At 46.6% G+C, this 19,508-nt stretch overlaps 2 protein-coding genes across 2 annotated transcripts in view; both read right to left on the reverse strand.

Annotated features, from left to right (window-relative positions):
• Adam2 (ADAM metallopeptidase domain 2) overlaps window positions 1-5,842 on the reverse strand; it is a 45,403-nt gene extending 39,561 nt beyond the window's left edge. The window contains exons 1-4 of the mRNA XM_051160734.1: window positions 5,631-5,842; window positions 5,213-5,289; window positions 2,346-2,401; window positions 340-418 (exon numbers count right to left, since the gene is read on the reverse strand). Coding sequence (XP_051016691.1) covers window positions 340-418; window positions 2,346-2,401; window positions 5,213-5,289; window positions 5,631-5,703 — 285 coding nt within the window. The 5' untranslated portion in view covers window positions 5,704-5,842. The remainder of the gene's footprint in view (window positions 1-339; window positions 419-2,345; window positions 2,402-5,212; window positions 5,290-5,630) is intronic.
• Window positions 5,843-14,217: 8,375 nt separating this feature from the next.
• Window positions 14,218-19,508, reverse strand: part of Ephx2 (epoxide hydrolase 2) — a 38,129-nt gene continuing 32,838 nt past the window's right edge. Inside the window, exons 15-19 of the mRNA XM_051160735.1 lie at window positions 18,526-18,628; window positions 17,760-17,829; window positions 15,184-15,264; window positions 14,768-14,826; window positions 14,218-14,599 (exon numbers count right to left, since the gene is read on the reverse strand). Of these exons, the coding sequence (XP_051016692.1) occupies window positions 14,521-14,599; window positions 14,768-14,826; window positions 15,184-15,264; window positions 17,760-17,829; window positions 18,526-18,628 (392 nt within the window). The 3' untranslated portion in view covers window positions 14,218-14,520. The remainder of the gene's footprint in view (window positions 14,600-14,767; window positions 14,827-15,183; window positions 15,265-17,759; window positions 17,830-18,525; window positions 18,629-19,508) is intronic.

Below are 19,508 nucleotides of genomic sequence, written 5' to 3' on the forward strand. Positions count from 1 at the left end.
TAATCCCAGCACTTGGGAGGCAGAGGCAGGCAGGTCACTGCAAGTTCGAGGCCAGCCTGGTCTACAAAGTGAGTCCAGGACAGCCAAGGTGACACAGAGAAACCCTGTCTCGAAAAACCAAAACCAACCGACCAAACAAACAAAAAACCAAAAAAAAAAAAAAAAAAAAACAAAAAAAAAACCAAAAAAAAAAAACAAACAAACAAACAAAAAAAACCCAACCAAAACAATCAATCAATCAATCAATCAAACAAACAAACAAAAAACCAACATAAAACAAAAAACAAAACCTAAAGAGGGCATCTCACACCCACGAGGCCAAACGTGATGGAACCATACCTGAAAATCCTGCTCAAGAGGCTTCATAATCCCTGCATTGTTATAACTGTAAACTCTAAAGTTGGGAGGCAAGAACGCTCTGCAAAAGCAAAGACGAGACACATTAAGTAGAAAATGGCTTCCCAAATAACTTTTAGAAGTTCATTATCATACACCATCTGCAGGTAAGTTTGCAGAAATGATTTCTCAGTATTCAGATCTTTTACCTCTGTGAAGTGTCCCACAAGCAGTCAGAGCTATTGCTTGCAAGCCACCTAAACAATAGTATCTTCCTATCAGAAACCAAACAGAGGCGCCTGCTGTGCACAGACCATGGATGGAAGGAAGCTGCCGTGTTAGACCCAAATGCATAGCGACCCAAACTGTCCTATGGGCAGATGGCAAGTGAATCCCGAGCAGCCCCACCATTGCTGAGACACTGTGACCGAGGACATGTGTAAACGCTGAGCCCAGCTGAAAGACACAGAAGGAACCAGGCAGAAGCACCCACTAACTCATTCCCAAAGCCCCCATGTCCCAAAGACATGTGGGAGAGGGTCATGGAAAACCAGCCATTTCCAAAGAGAGGCCTCCATTTCTGAGAGAGAGAGAGAGAGAGAGAGAGAGAGAGAGAGAGAGAGAGAGAGAGAGAGAGAGAGACAGACAGACAGAGAGAGAGAGAGAGAGACAGAGAGAGAGAGAGATAGGAAGGGGGTCACAGGAAGTAACAAGCACAAAAGAAAGGCTAGAGCAGTGGGATGCATCATCAGAGTTTACAGCAATAGGATGCTACACACACATGGAAAGGTGGGTCTAAAGCTTGACTCTTATGAAGAGAAGTAACAACAGTTAAATCAACAATGTAATTAAGAAAAAAAATCCTCATGTTGAAGAAGAAGGAGAAGAAAAAAAGAAGGAATGGGGCTGGAGAGACAGCGCTGTGCTGTGAACATTGTCCTTTCTTAGCACCCACGTGACAGCTCACATTCTTCTGCAACTACAATTCTGGGGGTTCTGATGACCTCGTCTGCTCTCTGCAAGGACTGTGCACATAGTGTCCATACGCATGTGTGCGCATGCGCGCGCACACTCACTCACACACACACACACACACACACACACACGCAAACACAGGCATAAATTCAAAATCTTTTTGAAAACTTTTAAAGGGCAGAAAGAGAAGCCACAAGAGACGTTTGCAGACAACTGAGGTGTGCATTTCTACAGAAGTTTAAACAAGAAAAACCGTCATATGCTCATAGGAAACAATCTTTAAAACTAGACCAAATGAATTGGTAAAAGGAACGTTCAGATCCGAGGGAGTCATCACGCACACAGCGTAGGGTCAAGAAGCATAGTGGGAGAGGTGGAAGGGGAGGGGGGTTAAACACAGGGGATAGGTCAGTGAGTGCAGAGCAGATTCAGTGAGCAAATGGATGAGTCAGCCACTCAAACTCTTGTCAAGCCAAAGGCAGCATGCACCGCCCAACAGCATCCTGGAGAGGCTGGCAGGGTGAGAACAAAGCCCTGGGGGTGTGCTGAGGCTTCATGGGGGGGCACTTTGGTGCCAGCTCTACACAAATTACAGCAAGTGTGGCAATAGTGCCAGTCTACTTATCGGCATACGCTGGTGGTCAGGATGGGCTGGGAGTAGACCTGCGCTGCTGGCTGCCTATGGCTTCAGCACCCCCTCCTCCCCCATGTCCCCTCCCCCCCCCACCTGCAGAAGCATGAGACCTAGGAGTTTGTGACAGAGATGTCATAGTCTTTGAAACACAAAGCTGGGTGGAAAACGAAACACAAAACAAGGAGTAGTTGCGTGTGCCTGTCACCCCAGCACTTGGGAGTCTGAGGGAGGAGCTTGGTCTACACGGAAAGAGTCTCTCTCAAAAGAAAAAAAAAAAGGAAAAAAATGAGCAGCCCATAACTAGAAAATTCTCAAATGTAAAATCATCACACGTTAGGTAATTACCAACGATAGTGACAAGCGAAATGAAGATAGTTGACAAGACATGACAGTCACCTACTTTTGCATTAGGTTCAGAGTGTATGTTTTCCCCTCAATTTTGATATTGTAGACCACCTGGAAGGAGAATATATTTTTTAAAAACAAATAGGAAATAGGGTGGGGCAGGGGTTATTAAGGAAAACATTTATTTTACACAAACGCTGCATCCCCAAATCATATTGTCACAAATACATTTTAGATAGATTTTTCTAAAGAATAGATTACTTTTTATCCAGTAACTGTGTTAGCTTGCCAAAGACTGAGATCACTATTTTATACTGATCCATCTCTGGCCAGACAGTAGCAAAATTGCGTCATAGAAATGCCGCATACAGGAGAGGGTGCGGTATTTGTGGGTTTTGTAGAGTTTGCTCATGGCTTGGGTGCAGAGCTTACTAAGTCCTATAGCAATATGAGGGCTCACAGACGCCGCCTGCAGCTAACCGATCCCGCACCCCACCCTGCGCTCTGTGTGTCCGCAGAGACCTGGCACCTTTTAATCTACAAGTGTGTGAATAACAACATAGCTCAGCATATTAAGATCTTTGCTTCCTCTGTTTTCATTTGCTTGTCTTTGGTTAGAGGATTCCACGTCTGTGAGGTTTCCTTGCAATTAGATTTTTACGTAGTGTAAGTCAAACTCTTTCTACAAATTCTGCTTTACACTTTCTCCTTTGCCAAAATAAAAACATGGTGCGTTCTTGCCTTTCATTCGTGCATATACAGTTTTTGCTGTTGAGTTTTGTTCCGACTTATTTCTGATTTTAATTTGTTTATAAGTGTCTCATCTGTAAATAACGACAGGCTTTCCCCCCCCTCCCCCCTTTTCAGTTCTTATGCCTGTCTATCCTTTTTGTTGTCTTCTTTCCTTCTTGCACGGGGTAGTAAGAACTTTCAGGACAATGGTAAACAAAATTAACAGTAGGCAGCTTTGCATCTTTCTAGATCTCTTACGGGATACTTCCAACAGTTCAACTTTATGCCATTGTTAAAGGACATTTTGACTTCTCTGTAAGCTGCTTTGATTCTAGTTCTTAATTGTCAGGTACATAAGCTATACTAGATTTTACAGTAGGTAAAACTCCAAGTCACCAATGATAATCATAATTGAAAGCAGTGTCATGCCCACCCAGTAGCTCACAGTCCTTTCTGACAGCTCAGCTGTCCAGCATCCAAAGCCTTATGCTTGCTGTTGTGAATATTTATTTAAACAGTAGTTTACTTTGCATGCTTTTTGACTTGCATAAATGTCATTCCTCCTTAAGTACATTGTCTACTTGCTTAAAACCTGGCCTTAGACACAGTAAGCATTGTTGCATGCCCTGGCCCGTGGCTCGGGTCCTCAAGGCTGAGCAAGCGCTCCTAACCACTCTGCCATCTCTCCAACCCTTGGGTTATTCTGTCTTTAAGACATCTTCTTCCCTCGGTATTCAGGTGTGTCAAAGAGTTAACCCCGCCCCACCCCTGCTGTCAGTTTGTAAACCTGACCCAAGGACTCCATTTAAAAAATGATGTCTCAATTAATAAAAAAGTGTGCCACACCCTCTCCCCTCAGGACTTCCTGTTACTCTAGCTGGGTTTTCCTTCTCTCCCCCTTTCCACCAGCCATTTGCTCTCTGAGGGTCCCCGACTTTCACACTTGTACTTGGTGTTTTACTCCTCTGTGAGTTCTGTCCACTTACACTTTAAGTATCGTCCTCTTAGAATCTGTGTTCTCAACTACGGGACATCAGAGTTCATGTCAGAGTCAGCCCTCGCTCTCCACACAACTGTGGATAATGTCCTGTCCCTTGGCTAGAGCTGAGTAGAGGTTCAATATTTACTGCATGTATTGTCCTTGGTTGGTGCAGTAGCTTGAGCAGAGCCCCCTGGGTCTTCCCCTTGGTGGGAAGGCCTGGTGGCACTCAGGGAATGGATAAGCAGGCTACCAAGATGAGACTTGATAGGCTGTGACCATATGGTGGGGGAGGATGTCCCCTTCTGTCACAGACCTAAGGGAGGGGAATAGAGTGAAAGAGGGAGGGAGGGAGGAACGGAAGAAGACTAGCAAGGGGATAAAAATTGAGACGTAATCTGAATAAATTAATAATAAAAAAGAATTAGTATTCTCTACTAATTATAAGTGTGTGCTGTGGCCCTTGAGTCAGTAACTACAGCCGTCTTCTCATTGGTTCAAGGGAGCCAGCAGGTTACTTACAGGCTAACAGGCATGTAGGCGTTAACAAAAGAGACAATTTCAGCCCCAAATTTTACAGTTAAGAGAACTGCTTTTTGCATTTTTCTACTCGGCCGTTGCAAATCAATCCTGGGGAGCTCTCTGAAAACCATTCCCATCCAAGGAGGATCCTTGTTTTCCAATTAAAAAGAAAACAGCCACTTTTAAAAATGTCTCCTTTAACTTAATGATTAAGGTTTCATAAACACACACACACATTCTAAAAAGATGGATAAAAGTTTACAAGTGTGCTGTGATAAAGGCATGTGCCACCACCTCATGGCTTTGAAAAAAAGAATCTTAATGAGGAACATATTTGAAAAGTAAAAAAAAAAAAAAGTTCTAAACACACCATGGTATCAAAATGGCAATTACCACTTTCCACCAAAATAGTAGGTGGATGGGGAGAGAGCCTTCGGTGGATCAGGTCAACATGTGGGTATTCAAAACTACTGAAGGACCTTAGGGGTTGGAAAACCTGGCGTTACAGCAATGTTTTCTCTAAGCATTGTTAATTTTGGCCAAAAAGCAAAAACGAAAACAAACCAACAAAAACAGGATATAAATATAAAATCTAGTGAGTAAGCACAGACGAGAAATATCAAGGTAACTTCTCGACCAGAAAATATTTGTGTGACTTCTAAGTCATAAACAAATTGGTAGTCACTTACCTGGGATTCGTAGCCTTCACTTGAGACGGACCGGATTTTCTCTGGCACTGTGACGTGCACTTGTAATCTCTTGTGAGCTGCAAAGATGCAAAAAGTATTTCTCAGAGCCACACTCCTTGCGCGTCTTTATCCTTATCCCATGAAATGTGCTCAACCTGAAACTGGTTCTAAAACCGGAAGTTTATAGGAGCCAAGCCTGGGACCACCCCATCTCCCAGTTTATTACTTAGGGGTCCTTAAGCCTGTGGGAAAGCCCCACGCATCCTGTTCGCATTTCAGCAGTAGCGAGTTGGTGGCCTGGACTTGTGCAGGTGCGATCCCAGGATGTGCAGGTGTGAACCTGGGATGCACAAGGCAGTCTGGAGGGAAAGGCAAGCAGAACTGACACCTAAAGGCCCCAGGATGGCTTGTTACTCACCGCCTTCTGTTTGGGGCTCGATAAGGCCGCCAAGTCCACTCAGCTCGCTCAGCAGAATGAAGATGAGCCACATGGCCTGGCGTCCTGGACCCCAGCCCCAGGAATGGCAGTTGGCCCGCTACAGGGCAGTTGGGAGCGCGAGGTGAGGGCTTGTGGGCAGCATAGCTCTGTACTGGGAGGCTTTTGTGTCGCTCCGTGAAAGTTGGCAGGGTTTTATTGGGTTTGAACTTTATCTGAGACTCAAGGAGGGAAAGGGATGGGCGGTTGAGGGAGACAAAACTGACTAAGGAGAGACAGAATCCACGCAACAGTCGAGAAGCAGCAGGAAGGTTCATATAAACTTATGTAGACTTGTAATTCTTTTTTTCTTTTTCGTTTCAAGACAGGGTTTCTTTGTGTAGCCTTGGTTGTCCTGGACTTGCTTTGTAGACCAGGCTAGCCTCGAACTCACAGAGACCCGCCTGCCTCTGCCTCCTCGAGTGAGTGCTGGGCTGGGATTATAGGCGTGCGCCACCGCGCCCGACCCAACTTAAAAAAATTATTCAGATTAGATCCCAATTATTATCCCCTCACTTGTATCTTCTCGTCTACCATCCCCCCCCGCACTCCTCCCTCTTTCGCCCTATTCGCCTCCCCTAGACCTCTGACAGAAGGGGATCTCCTCCCCCACCATATGACCACAGCCTACCAGGTCTCATCGGGATAGCCTGCTTCCTTTTCCTCTGAGTGCCGCCAGGCCTCCCCACCAAGGGGAAGTGGTCAGATAGGGGGCACCAGAGTCCATGTCCGAGTCAGTCCCGTTCTCTTCACAACCGTGGAAAATGCCCTGTCCATCGGCTAGATCTAAACAAGGGGTCTAGATTTACTGCATGCATTGTCCTTGGTTGGTCCAGCAGTTTGTGCACCCCCCACCCCCACCCTATTGGTCTCCAGGTGAGAAGGGTATGGAAGAATGGGGAGATAGAAGGACCCAGAAGGTCCAGGAGCCCCCACAAGAAGACCATCAAGGCCCAGCAGATCTAGCTGAACTTTTAATTCTTAATAGCAATACTATGCTCTGATATCTAACAGTACTTTACATGTATACAGATGGCGGCAATCGTAGGTGGAACTACGACCCAGATCAGCTGCTAAGACAGACCACCAAGCCTCCAGCTTGTTCCCTGACAATCCTCACAGGCTTGGTTTGTCTACCTTGAACTTTTCCCTGAGACGGTGAAACTCTGTATCCCTTCACTTCTAGGTCCCTGGGTGGTTCCACCCACAGCAGCAGTTGGCATTGGTGCGTGGTGGACATTGACTATATCCCTGTGTGTCTGAGATTTGTTTAGGAACATCCCTGTGTGTAGCTTTGGTTTAATACTCAGTTGATTCCCAGAGGGACGTTGCCAGATTGAGGAGTATGTCTTGCAAACACTTCTGAAGAGTCCATCAAGACTGTGCTACTAATTTCCACCCCCACCAGAAGCGTATGAAGACTCTCGATTCTCTGTCTGCACCATTCCCATCAGCGCTGTCAACTTGACACAGCCTAGAGTCACCAAGAAAGGTGTCTAAACTATTGCTGAGGTCCCATCAGCCTGTGGGGCTGTCTGGGTGGGAGGGGGCGGATTTTCTTGATTGTTCATTGATGTAGAAGGGCACAGTCCACTGTGAGGGGCAACATTCCCTGGGCTAGTGGTCCTGAGCTGTAGAGCAAGTTGGCTAAACACGGGTTTGGGATTGAGCCAGCAAGCTGCATTCCTTCGTGGTTTCTGTTTCATGTGTCTAATTGAGCTCCTGCCTGACGTCCCTCGATGAACTGTGATCTGGAAATGTAAGCCAAATAAATCTCTCCTCATCTAAGTTCCTTTTGGCCATGGTGTTTTGTCACTGCAACGGAACAGAACTAGGACAAATGTCTGCCCTCACTTTCTCAATTTTGTTTGAATTTGTTTTTCCTGGTGGCTAATGAACGTTAGCATCTCATATGCTTTTCTGAGTTGATGGACAACAATACATATGGTAATCTCTATTAGTATATATAATATTTAATTATATAGTATTATAATATATAGTTATATATGAACCTGGGAATACATTCTAGATAGGATCCCTTTATTGGAAGTAATCACTGTAAAAATCTTTGTATACTCTTTGCCTTCAGTAGATTTTTGTTACCACTAGTCATGATCAGAAGTTTTGTTTTATTTCGGCCTGATGGGATTTTCATATGAATTTTATCATGGATATTCAATTTACAGAAATCTTTTTTCTGCACAAATACACTGGCCACAAGACTCTGTTCATTTTCAGTCCACGTTCTGAGTTAAAGTACTGAAGCAAACTCGTGGCCCTGAAATGCATCTTGTTATGTTTTGACCTTTTCACATGTTTTTTTGGATTGACTTACCTACTTTCATTTTAGACTTTTTGCCCCCAAATGAATGAGATCCTTGCAAATTTTTTTTTGCTGCAATGAGCTCACCAGGTTTCTGCATCAGAGGCACGAGGGCCCTGTGGAAGGCTCGGGAGGGGCGCCTCCTCTGCGATTTCCTCAGAACTTAGTGTGATACTGTACATGGTTTTCTTCCCTGCTCCCCAGCCTTTGTGAACAGAAGGGCTAAGAGCCAGGGCTTTCCTTGTCAGGGGATTAGTTTTATTGTGGATCTAATTCCCTAAAAATATCCAAGCAGTCTCTTTCCACTTGTGCTAGTGCAAGCCAGGTTTTGTCTTCCTTTTTTTTTTTCCTGAGCTTTCAAGTATATTTGCAAAAATTGTGTCCTCTTCCTTTAAAGGCAGTGGCCTCTAGGTAGATGGCTTTTAAAAAAAATAGTATTGTAACATAATTTTTGTCTTTACTTATGGTCAGTTGTTTTCTTTTTGTTTGTTTTCAACACAGTGTTTCTCTGTGTAGCCCTGGTTGTCCTGGACTTGCTTTGTAGACTATCAATCCATCTGCCTCTGCCTTCCAAGTGCTGGGATTATAGGAGTGAGCCACTGTGCCCAGCTGGTCAGTTGTTATTGAATTAAAAATTTATGAAAAGGACCCAGTTTTCACTCTCATATGTTAATATTTCCCCTATTTTGTTGACTTGTCTTGTTTTCGTTGATTGCAATTTGTCCTTTTTTCTAGCTGCTAAAACAGAAGTTTATATCTATCTATATCTATCTCTATATATATTTAAAACATCTCTTTTCCTCATGTTTATTTAAATGTATCAGTTTTTTGTTTTGTTCTGTTTGTTTTATTTTTCAAGACAAGGTTTCTCCGTGTAAGAGTCCTGGCTGTCCTGGACTTGCGTTGTAGACCAGGCTGGCTTCGAACTCACGTAGATCTACCTGTCTCTGCCTAAATGTATCAATTTTCACCAATCCACTTCTTTAGCTTCATTATCTAAGTATCATACATTGCATATTGTATATTTTATTTAGATACGCTTTGTTTTGCTATTTTTTAAGTCCTAAGAGTTTCTAATTTATGATTTCTCCTTTTTCTCATGTGTTTGGCTTGCATGTCCTGACCTGTCCTAAATCATGCTTGATCATGATGCATAAGCTTTTTAATGTGGATGTTGGGTTTTTTTGTTTTTGTTTTTGTTTTTGTTTTTGTTTTTGCTAGTATTTTATTGAGACGTTTTTGTTTTGTTTTGTTTTTACTGTTTATGATAATCAGGGTCATTGGTCTTTTGTGTTTGTTGTGTCTTTGCTGCCTTATGGTCTTAGGGCAGTTAATGCTGTTCTCACTGGATAATTCTGGAGAATCCTTTCATGTCAGTCATGTTTAGTAGTTTAATGATTAGTTTTTAATAGATTGGGGTAGGCATTAGCAGTGAAGCTCCTTGGTCCTGGCCTTTTCTCACTGAGCAGCTTTTCACTGTTGATTTGAAATCATCGCTTGACGTTAGGCTGCTTAGTTTCCTGGTTCTTCAGGGTTCACTCTGGGGTGCTGTTGAGATTACTTCATTCTCATCTTCTGGGCTGGCAGGCTGTTGGTTTATAGTTGTTTTTAATAGTCCCTCATGCACTCTTATCTTTCTGTGGTATCAGTTCTTGTTTTTCAGTTTTGTTACACCAAAAGTCAACTTTTATTCATTGATCTATTGTATGTGTATTTTTTTAAGATAAATATGCCGAGCTTTTCTTTTTTTCCTTTTTTAAATCAGGCATTTATAAACAAGAAAGTATACATTAATTACATAAAAATAGCTCTTGAGTAGCAGAGTAGCCATCATGGTGTCATTAGCAGCAGCGTAGGACTGGGAGGTACAGGTGCCTGGGCAGTTAGGAAAATGTCATTTGAGACTTCTGACTTAAAGTAAGAGCCCGTCCCCCTCAGTCCTGGGTGGGCACGTGGGGAGGGACCACGGTGGGGGGTCAGGGGGAGGGATACATCTGCGTAGGAACTGAAGATAATGGGTGGCCATGGGGGACGCCACACGGGAAACGCCACACGACACTTCTGTCCCCTCTGGCAGATGAGCAACTTTTCTTCAGCTAAGAACAACCCAGAAAACAAGATGAGCGGCAGGTAGGAGGAGTCTCCGGAAAGGAATCACCATACTCACGCACGCACGCACGCACGCACGCACGCACGCACGCACGCACGCACGTGTAGTACAATCATGTGACGTGGAAAATGTATTTACTTCTGAGTCGCTTTTACATCGGCTAGTTCTGTATGAAAGGCAGGGGTCATAGGACGAGTGAGCTGCTCACCAGTGAGTGCTGTTGGTTTTTCCCTTCGATAAAATTTCTCAGGATAGAAGTGATGAGTAAACGGATACAGGCTTTAACACACAGGGAGTCAACCAGCAACATGATGGAAACCTCTCCTCGTTTCTCTAAAAAAGAAATCCACAGCCTTCCTAACAAGGAGGCAGGCATATGCAGTCCACCTGACAGGTCCTATGCTAGGCAGTGCTGCCTTTCGCGGTAACTGTACAGAATACCCAGTGCTCTGCCAGCTTCGCCCAGCACTGGAGCCAGGCATCAGGCAGAAGCGGCAGGACGACCTGGAACTCCAGGTAAGTGGGATCCCACTGCCTTCACTGCCTCTCACAGGCAGCAGCAGCAGCAGCAGCAGCAGCAGCAGCAGCAGCAGCAGCAGCAGGAGGAGGAGGAGGAGGAGGGGGGGGGATCCAGGAGCACAACCAATGAGATGACAAGCCCTTCCCAGATCCAAGTCCGGGCTTGTGGGTTAGAGTACCTGCTATAGACACTGCATTTCCTGCCCATCGTGGGCCCAGTGCCGGGCCAAGGAGGCCATGAACTGTGGCAAGGAGAGGCTCTGCTGAGAAAAGCAAGTGCCCGGGAACCAAAGGCTCAAACAGGCCCACACCACTGCGCTGTCCTGGGCAACAGGGACAGCTACACAGAAGCACACCAACACACTTAAAGCTTTGCTCCAACTAAATCATTTAGTTTTCCTTGAGGAAATGACTGAAAAACACAATTCTAGAAAAACAAGGCTGAAAACAGCATTCTTCGTGTTGCATAACAAAACTGACCCTTCGGGAGACACAGGTGCAATGTCCACGGGGCGGGGGGGGGGGGGGGGGGGGGGGGGGGGGGAGGGGGATCCTAGCTATGGAGATGTCAAATCCATGCTTACAAGCTTCAAAACTAAAGGAGAGAGAGAAAAAAAAAAGCCAAAGAAAAAACTACAAATAAACATTGCATGTACATGATGTCCTTTTGCCTTGCACTTCAGAAGGGGGGGGGGGCGGCAGCCGCCCAGCCCCCTCAGGAAACCAAGGGCAAAACCTTGCAGAGGACCTCGACCTCGGCACTGAATGTCGGGGCTTAGCAGTCTCCAGTTGTAGGCAACAGTCCTTGAGGCCGCTTGTACCTGCACAAGCCATCTCCACCTCCCCTCGGCTCATGGCTGTGGAGGATGGGTGGTGGCCTCTTGTCTACTGGGAAATCATTTTTCAAGCTTGGGCATAAGAACCATTATACATTTTGCATAGACAGTTAAGAGTAAACAAGATTATTTGGAATAAATGCAGATTCAGTTGCTACTGAAGACGATATTTTGGGAGTAAAAAAGACAAGTCAGGGTTTGCTGTACAAGATGCCGGAAGGCACAGAACGGCCCCCAAGTTCAGTCTCTGTATTTTCATTTTCTTGTGATTCCCTTGTTCAACCATGCACCAGAGGGGATTTCTAAGCACTCGAGCACTTAGGTTTGAACTGCTTTGGAAGTATGTGTGTTTTTTAACTCTTAATTTTTTTTAGGTATTAAGCTTTAAATCTTTGAACCTGCATAATTATTATATCCTTTGGCCAGTATAACTTTAAATCCATAGAGTTTTTTTTTTTTTTTTGAGATGTATTTATTATGTTCTGCTTGCATATATGCCTGCACACCAGAAAAGGGCACCAGATCTCATTATTGATGGTTGTGAGCCACCATGTGGTTGCTGGGAATTGAACTCAGGACCTTTGGAAGAGCAGCCAGTGCTCTTAACTTCTGAGTCATCTCTCCAGCCACCCACAGAGTCTTATATATAGCTATTCTTAAGACACAAGACTGTCTCTGCTCTCACACTTAGGTTTCATTGTGTAATCTCTTTTTCTTTTTTCTTTTGTAATCTCTTTTTCAATTAGCTGATAATTGGTATGGAAAATATGCAAATTAGGCTATGGGTTCATCACACCATAAGAAAAACAGCAATAGCTTCTAGATTCTACCCTGTTAGTCTAACAGACCTGCATTGGGGAGGGTACTTCTTTTGGAAATCAGATGGTGTGAGTCCCCTCACTGAAGGCAGGGCCATCTCCCTCTCCTGGTATGGATATGGGGCTGCCTTGCCTCTTTAAAAAAAATACTGGCTATTTCCACCCTCATTAAGAATGAAATAAGAGGGACTGGAGAGATGGCTCAGTGGTTAAGAGCACTGTCTGTTCTTCCAGAGGTCCTGAGTTCAATTCCCAGCAACTGCATGGTGGCTCACAACCATCTATAATGTAATCTAATGTGCACTATATACATAATAAATAAATCTTAAAAAAAATAAAGACCATTAAAAAAAAAAGAATGAAATAAGACTATCATTCATAGTAAAATGACTTGGAAGGACTCCAAGCAAATCTACTTTAAAAAGACACCTAAATAACTCTCTGCCCCAGTTAACCCCTTGGCTGCCAAAGCTACAGCAATTTAACTCTGGCCCAAGGTTCCCCAGCACTGACCATCTGAATATGATAGTATTTATTTTCTTGCATAACCTAGAGACCTTTGTCCATCCAGAAGCACTTATGACCTTCAATCTCAAAAGGCTGGTTGTGAGTTCTGTTTTCGCAATGCTATGGGCCCAATCCACTGGGTTCAGGACTGTCTGCAGCATTCTGTTGGTTTTGGGTTGGGGGTGGGGCTTCTCAGACACATCTTCCTTTCAGAGGAGCTTGCACATATCTAGCTAGGAAAATACTGGTTTCTGGCTCATAGAGGCATTCCACCAGGCCACATGTTTGTCTGGCAAAGAAGCCCTTCAATTCTAAGGTCCAAAAGGGTGAAGGGGACCCTGGTGTCACAGGAGTCTAAAGCCCTCCAGGGCCTTGTCACAACCACCTATCTATAGCTGCCCCTCCATGTGGCTCCCAGTCTAGAGCTGTGTATGTATCATATACTATATCATACACATATATGTAACTATATAGATAAATGTATCACACATTGACTACCACTACCTGAGTGTTAGTTGCCACTGATATTCTCATTAAAGCTGAGGGAAACCGAGGCACAGGAACCCTTTCTCACGACCACAGCAATGAAGGAGCAGATCAGACGTCTGTACTGGCTGGTCTGGTTCCAGGTTTAGGAAGCAGACTCTCAATACAAAGAGCTCAGTCATGAGAACCAAAGGTGGAGGTCCCCCCACCTGGTCAGACTTCACCAGATACGTTATGAGGATGAGGGACTCCACCTGCAATGAGGGTGCATGTGCATTTGCATGTATGTGAAGACACCCAGCTGGGGCAGCAAGGAGGGAGGACACGCCATCCAGATTGGGGCTTGGTGGAGGAGGCCGCTGGGAGGTTCCATAGGAGAGGAACACGCAGCTTGGGCGCAGGGTCAGGAGAGCCTGCCTGGCGTGAGTGCAAGATTCAGGATAAAATGCCAGAGAGAGGCTGTTAGTGGGAGTCACGGGGGTGATGGGGCCAGGCTGCGTGGGTCTCAGAGCATGGATCGTATCCTGGGTGAAGCTTTGAGGATCCAACGGGTGATGTGCACAGTTAGGAGGCTGCTTCTGTGAGACTCCGGTGCCCAAAGCAGGACAGAGGGCAGGCAACTGCGGAAGACAAGGGAAAGGAGGTAGGGTGTGGGGGGAGGGGAGGCACACAGCTACATCAGCTCAAGCCTGGCAGTGATGGCTGAAACGCACTTCCTCTGACTCCACAGCAAGTTTCAAATACAGTCTGCATCGGTACCTGAGTCCACGCTGCAGACCACCCACAGCATCCTTCAGGAAGACTTCTTGGAGAGAGCTGGTCCAGGTCACACAGCACCCTGGAGGCCCATGTGACACTTCCGGCCCCTCAGAAAGCAGTGCCCCCTCCAAGCAGTTGCCTGGCTCCCCAAGAGCACAGAAAACTGAAGCACCAAAGTCTTAGCTTTATTGAACAAAGGTCCCTAATCTCAGATCAGCTGCTTCAAAGAGAGCAGATGTGGGGTTTTGGCTGCAAAGGTACAAACTGGGCTGCCCCCACACCTTCCTGTCAGGGTGCGAGCTTTCACCTGATGGTATGGTCATCCCCAAAGCATCTCCTGGATCTAAAATTATATCACATCTGATCACTTTCATTTCGAGAAAATCACTGGCTGGCAAAAGAACGATGCTGCTGCCTCTGGATAAGGCCGTGTCCAGAAGCTAAAATGTGTCCCCAGCAGATGACATGCCACTGGCTAAATCTTGGAGGTCACTGATGGGTTCTTGAATTCAGTCTCCAGCCACTTGATGAGAATCTGGTTCACTTCAGCCGGTCTGGAAGGGAAACAAAGGGCAGGTCAAACAGGAACCCAACTGTCCTCATCAAGGCAGACTGAGGAGACCTGGCAGACCTGAGCTGGGCAGAGTTAAGCCTGCAGAACTCATAGGTCAGGTGACCAGGGAATCGCGCTCTCCTCACCCGGGGACCCCAGCCTTCCTTACTTCTCTATCTGTGTCCAGTGAGCACAGTCCTTGATGTGTCCCCGTTTCAGGTAAGGGATCTGAAAGAAAACCCCACGCAAGGCAGATCAGCAGTAGAACATTCATAGGGCTAGTTCTGGGTCAGGGCTATGAGGAACAGAGGCTTCTGGGAGAAAACCCTTTCCCCCATGATCCCCATAGATGACCTTCGGAGGACCCTTGTGTGGTCAGGACAGGAATGAGGAAAGGCAGAGGGACCTTATCAGAATGTCCTGGGAGAATTCAGTGATGTCAGCAATGCAGCTGGGTCAGGGCAGAGCATTAGCTGACCCGCATCCAGCCTTGTGGGGATGACTGCTTCTGCTGCCTCCCTTATGGGCACCAGTGCTCTCTTCTATGGATCCTCTGATACACATGGTGCAGGGCTCTTCCCTTACCCAGTTTTCCATGTTCTTGGTCAGTTCAGGGCGGAGTACGAAGTCCTTCTCAGCTGTGACCATCAGGGCTGGGACCATGATCTGGAGGAAACAAGTAATAAGGGAAGCTGGCACTTGGTCGCCCTGACACCATCGGTGCCCAGGGAAGGATACCTTGGGCATCTGCCACTAACAGCCCTCACCCCTTCCGCCCTGCCTCTGTTTCCACCAAGCTTTTCAGGGAGGGTTCATCAGAATTTGGATCTAGCAATGCAGGTGTGTGTGTGTGTGTGTGTGTGTGTGTGTGTGTGTGTTAGAAGGGTGGGGGGAGCTGACCTCGTATGTATCTCAATTAGCTCATAAAACCAATTAAATGGCACCAGGAAGGAAGATAGCTTTTTAAAAAAAGATGTATTTATTTACTTATTATGTATACAGTGCTCTGTTTGCATGTACACCTTCAGGCCAGAAGAGGGCATCAGATAACATAATAGATGTTTATGAGCTACCATGTGGTTGCTGGGAATTTAACTCAGGACGTCTGGAAGAACAGTCAGTGAGTGCTTTTAACCTCTGAGCCATCTCTCCAGCCCGAGATAGGTATTCTTAAATAAAAGACAAGACTCCTCTTGATTTAAGAAGATACACCAGGAGCTGGAAAGATGGCTTAGCAGTTAAGAGCATTTGCTGTTCTTGTAGAAGCTCCAGGTTCTATTCCAAAGACCTGGGCTTGGTTCCCAGCACCCACATGGTACAGGCAACCATATGTAACTCTATTTCCAGTTGATCTGCTACCCTCTTCTGGCCTCTGAGGGTATTGCATGCGTTTGTTGCACATAGAGACGTGATGGAACAAATATTTAAAAAAAAAAAAAAAAAAAAGAGCGAAGCCAAGATTCAACAGCATGACAGTAACTTGTGCGCTACCAGAGAGGATAAAAATGACTCCCTTTCCATGTGGTGACAGATGAAGGGGACTCCAGGGATGCTGATATCTGGAGAATGCCTCATAGACTCTCTTCTCACTCCACTGTTTTTGTTTTCTACTCCCTGTGCCCCCATCTTTTTTCTTTCAGTGCTAAGGGTGGAAGCCAGAGCCTCACACGCTAGATAGAACAAGTGCTCTACCATGGAGCTGAGGCCTTCACCCCTTAACTTCGTCTGGGTTGAGGTCTTGCAGAGTAGTGATCCTCCTGCCTCAGTCTCTGAAGTATCTGGGATTGCACGCATGCACCATGTGCCTGCTATTTCTTGCAGCCTTAGGCTGACCTGGCTGCAGACTCTACAGGACACCTTGCTTCTTGTCACCCTTCCTCAGTGACCTGCCATGTTCAAAAGTGCCTTTGATGCTGAAACTGATGCCCAGCATCACCCTGTCTACCCTACAGTGTCCCCCCTTATTTCCCTCCACGCCTTGACCCCTCTGCTCTATGGATCTGCCATGTGGCCACATGTGTCAGTGACAGGTGAGCATCAGCCAAAGAACTACTTTGTACCAGGACCCTCTCACAAAGCTTTTGGCACATGAAACCGTTTCTCGATTGCACAGCTCTCTGAGGCAGGCACTGGTCTTGCTATTTCTTCACTGCAGAAAAGGCAACAGAGCATCAGCCCTGCAAAGTGATCTTCCCAATGTCACACAGGGATCAGACCAAGCCTGTTTATAAGTACTCCATTACACGTAGTGAAAAAGGAGGTAACTGGGTGGAGCTGATGAAAGTCTGGCTTCTAAACTGCTAGGCTAGCTTTGAAAAAGTACAAGTTTTGATTTTTTAGCAGTTAGGATGTAAAATTATTCTCTTTATAGACCCAGAGATTTAAAAACCATAATCTGAGCTGGGCGTGGTGGCACACACCTTTTATCCCAGCACTCAGGAGGCAGAGACAGGTGGATTGCTATGAGTTCGAGGCCAGCCTTGTCTACAAAGCGAGTGTAGGACAGCCAAGACTACACAAAGAAACCATGTCTCAAAAGACCAACCAACCAACCAACCAAACAAACAAACAAAACCATCATCTGGCAGACTGATGAGGAAATTGCGATTCGAGACAAAACCAAAAGGTGGCACAATCAGAGGCAAAAGCCACCTCTGTTTAAGAACCCAGCATGCCTCTGTGGTTTGGTGCCATTGTCCATAGCATCCCTACAAGTGACCCTGGCCAAGCAGGGCCCCACTAGGAGACTCACACATCCCATATAATGCTGTCATTGCCTGGCCAGGGCCTTGCTCATCCTGAGCACCAGAAACTATTCCAGGGGTCTCACCAGCAAGAGGCTATAACAGGAAGCTGTGAGTAGAGCCCACACCAAGCCCAAGGAAGAAGCCAAGGCCCCAGTGCAGGACTCGGGTCTTGTCAGGTGGGAGTAACAGGGCCTTAAAGGCAGCTCTGTGATCCTGTGTGTGTGTGTGTTTGTGTGTGTGTGTGTGTTGTTACATATGTGTGTGTGCATGTGTTTGTGTCTGGTGGCTGTGTTTCTGTGGTGTGTGTGGCATATGTATGTGTCTGGTGTCTATGTGTGCGATGCATATTTGAGTGTGTGTGTGTGTGTGTGTGTGTGTGTGTGTGTGTGCACAGCAGGAGGCCACATCGCTCACCTTCCGTCCCAGCCCCTTACAGTTCCACTTCCAGTTTCTTTCTGTGTTCCGATACCAGTTCAGAGGACCTCTGCGGAGAGGATCGGACAGTAACGCAGGTGAACTTCCAGGAGTTGACCACTGTTGGCTCACAGTGGCCCACGCTACCCAAAGACAGCTATGCCGGGGACAGTTTTGCTGCAGGACACAAGAGTGGGGTCCCCAGACACAGGCTGCCTCTTCACACCCGCTGCCTCCTCAGCGAGGCTGAGTACAGGAACTCTCTGCCACCAGGCTGGTGCCTCTGAGGAGACTTGGGGGCCAACAGAAGCTGATCCTATAGGTTATCCTCATGTTCAAGGTATGTACCAGAGAGTGGGAGCTTAGGACAGCCCATCCCCACCCGGAAGCCATGTTCCTGCCCCAGGAAACTCAGTGAAAAGGGCTATGGAGGATGGGAGGTAGCACAAAGGTACCACCATGCATGCGCATTTGGGGTCACATGGTTTTTCCTTCTCTGAAGACAGGATGAAGTCATGTCTCAGTTCTTGGAGGAGCTATGGCTGTGAATCGATTAAAAACCTCTGCCTTTTGGGGACCTCATAAACACAAGAAAGAACAAGCTAGGTTACCCAAAAGGAAGCTGCTCACCACAGGTAGTGGTACAGGGGTATTCAATTACAGACAGGTCCCTATGATGCTCACAGGGGCTGTGGTGGGAGCAACTGCCCCCATCTTCCAACAGCTGAGCACCCTTCCACCCTGTCTGGGGTCCCCTTCTGCTTACCTGAAGCCAGTCTTCTTGAACTGCTGTACATAAAACTCGATTTCCTCCTCAGTAGTAATCTTGCTGAGGCTCGGATTTTCTGGAGTGTTCACAAGGACTCCCCCTGCAAAAAGACACCCGTGTCCTCTCCCGCTACAGGCCAAATGGCTCTAAAGCTGCCATTCCCAGTGGATACCACCCCATCTGAACATGGAGTGAAGGCCTCATGTGCCTCTGTGCCTGTCCATCTGTCTGTCTTCACTGAATTTCTTGGGGTTGGAATCCTCCCAATTGTGGGGTTCTCATTATAGAATGCCATGTTGTCTTCAGAGGTTCGCACTGTCCTGGAAATGCCCTTAAAGGCACCTCAGAGACAAACATATCACTTCATTGTACAACCCTAAGAGTTAAGGACACAATCACTCCAGGCTTTGATGCTAAACGTCAGTCAAAGGAGTAAGTAGATCACACTGGTGCTCCCGCCCCGCTGGGCCCTGATCCCACCTGAGCACCAACCTCTGACCCCAACCTGTGCCTGGTCCCACCTGAGCAACCCCCACCCCGCAACCTCAACCTGCATGTCTCACTTCTTTAGTGCTGATTTGTCTCCCTGCACACCCCTGAGCTCTCTGTTGGCAGCACCCCAGCCCAGGCCTCCCTAGCCAGGTGCTCAGAACATGGAACCGACAAACTAGCAAGGGACTGAAAAGAAGGGAGGCAAGGAAGCAGTTGTTTTCAGAGGAGAGGACCTCTAAGGTCAGGTCCCAGCTCGGCCTCTTGACGCAGGCCAACCTTCTGAGACCCATTTCCTCTTTATAATCAAGACGTCATAGCAACAGCATCAGGAGCGTCGGTGACCATCACTATTTAGATACAAATGAGCAACGGCTAGGGGGCAGTGCTAGAGGCGAAACAGGCATTTGTGGGGTGAGTGCTGGATGCTGGGGGCTGAGGACATGAGCCCAGATCTGATTTCAGTTGAATCCCACTCAGCAGGGTGACCA

This window comes from Acomys russatus, chromosome 18 (genome assembly GCF_903995435.1).
Source record: "Acomys russatus chromosome 18, mAcoRus1.1, whole genome shotgun sequence".
In the NCBI taxonomy this organism is placed as follows: domain Eukaryota; kingdom Metazoa; phylum Chordata; class Mammalia; order Rodentia; family Muridae; genus Acomys; species Acomys russatus.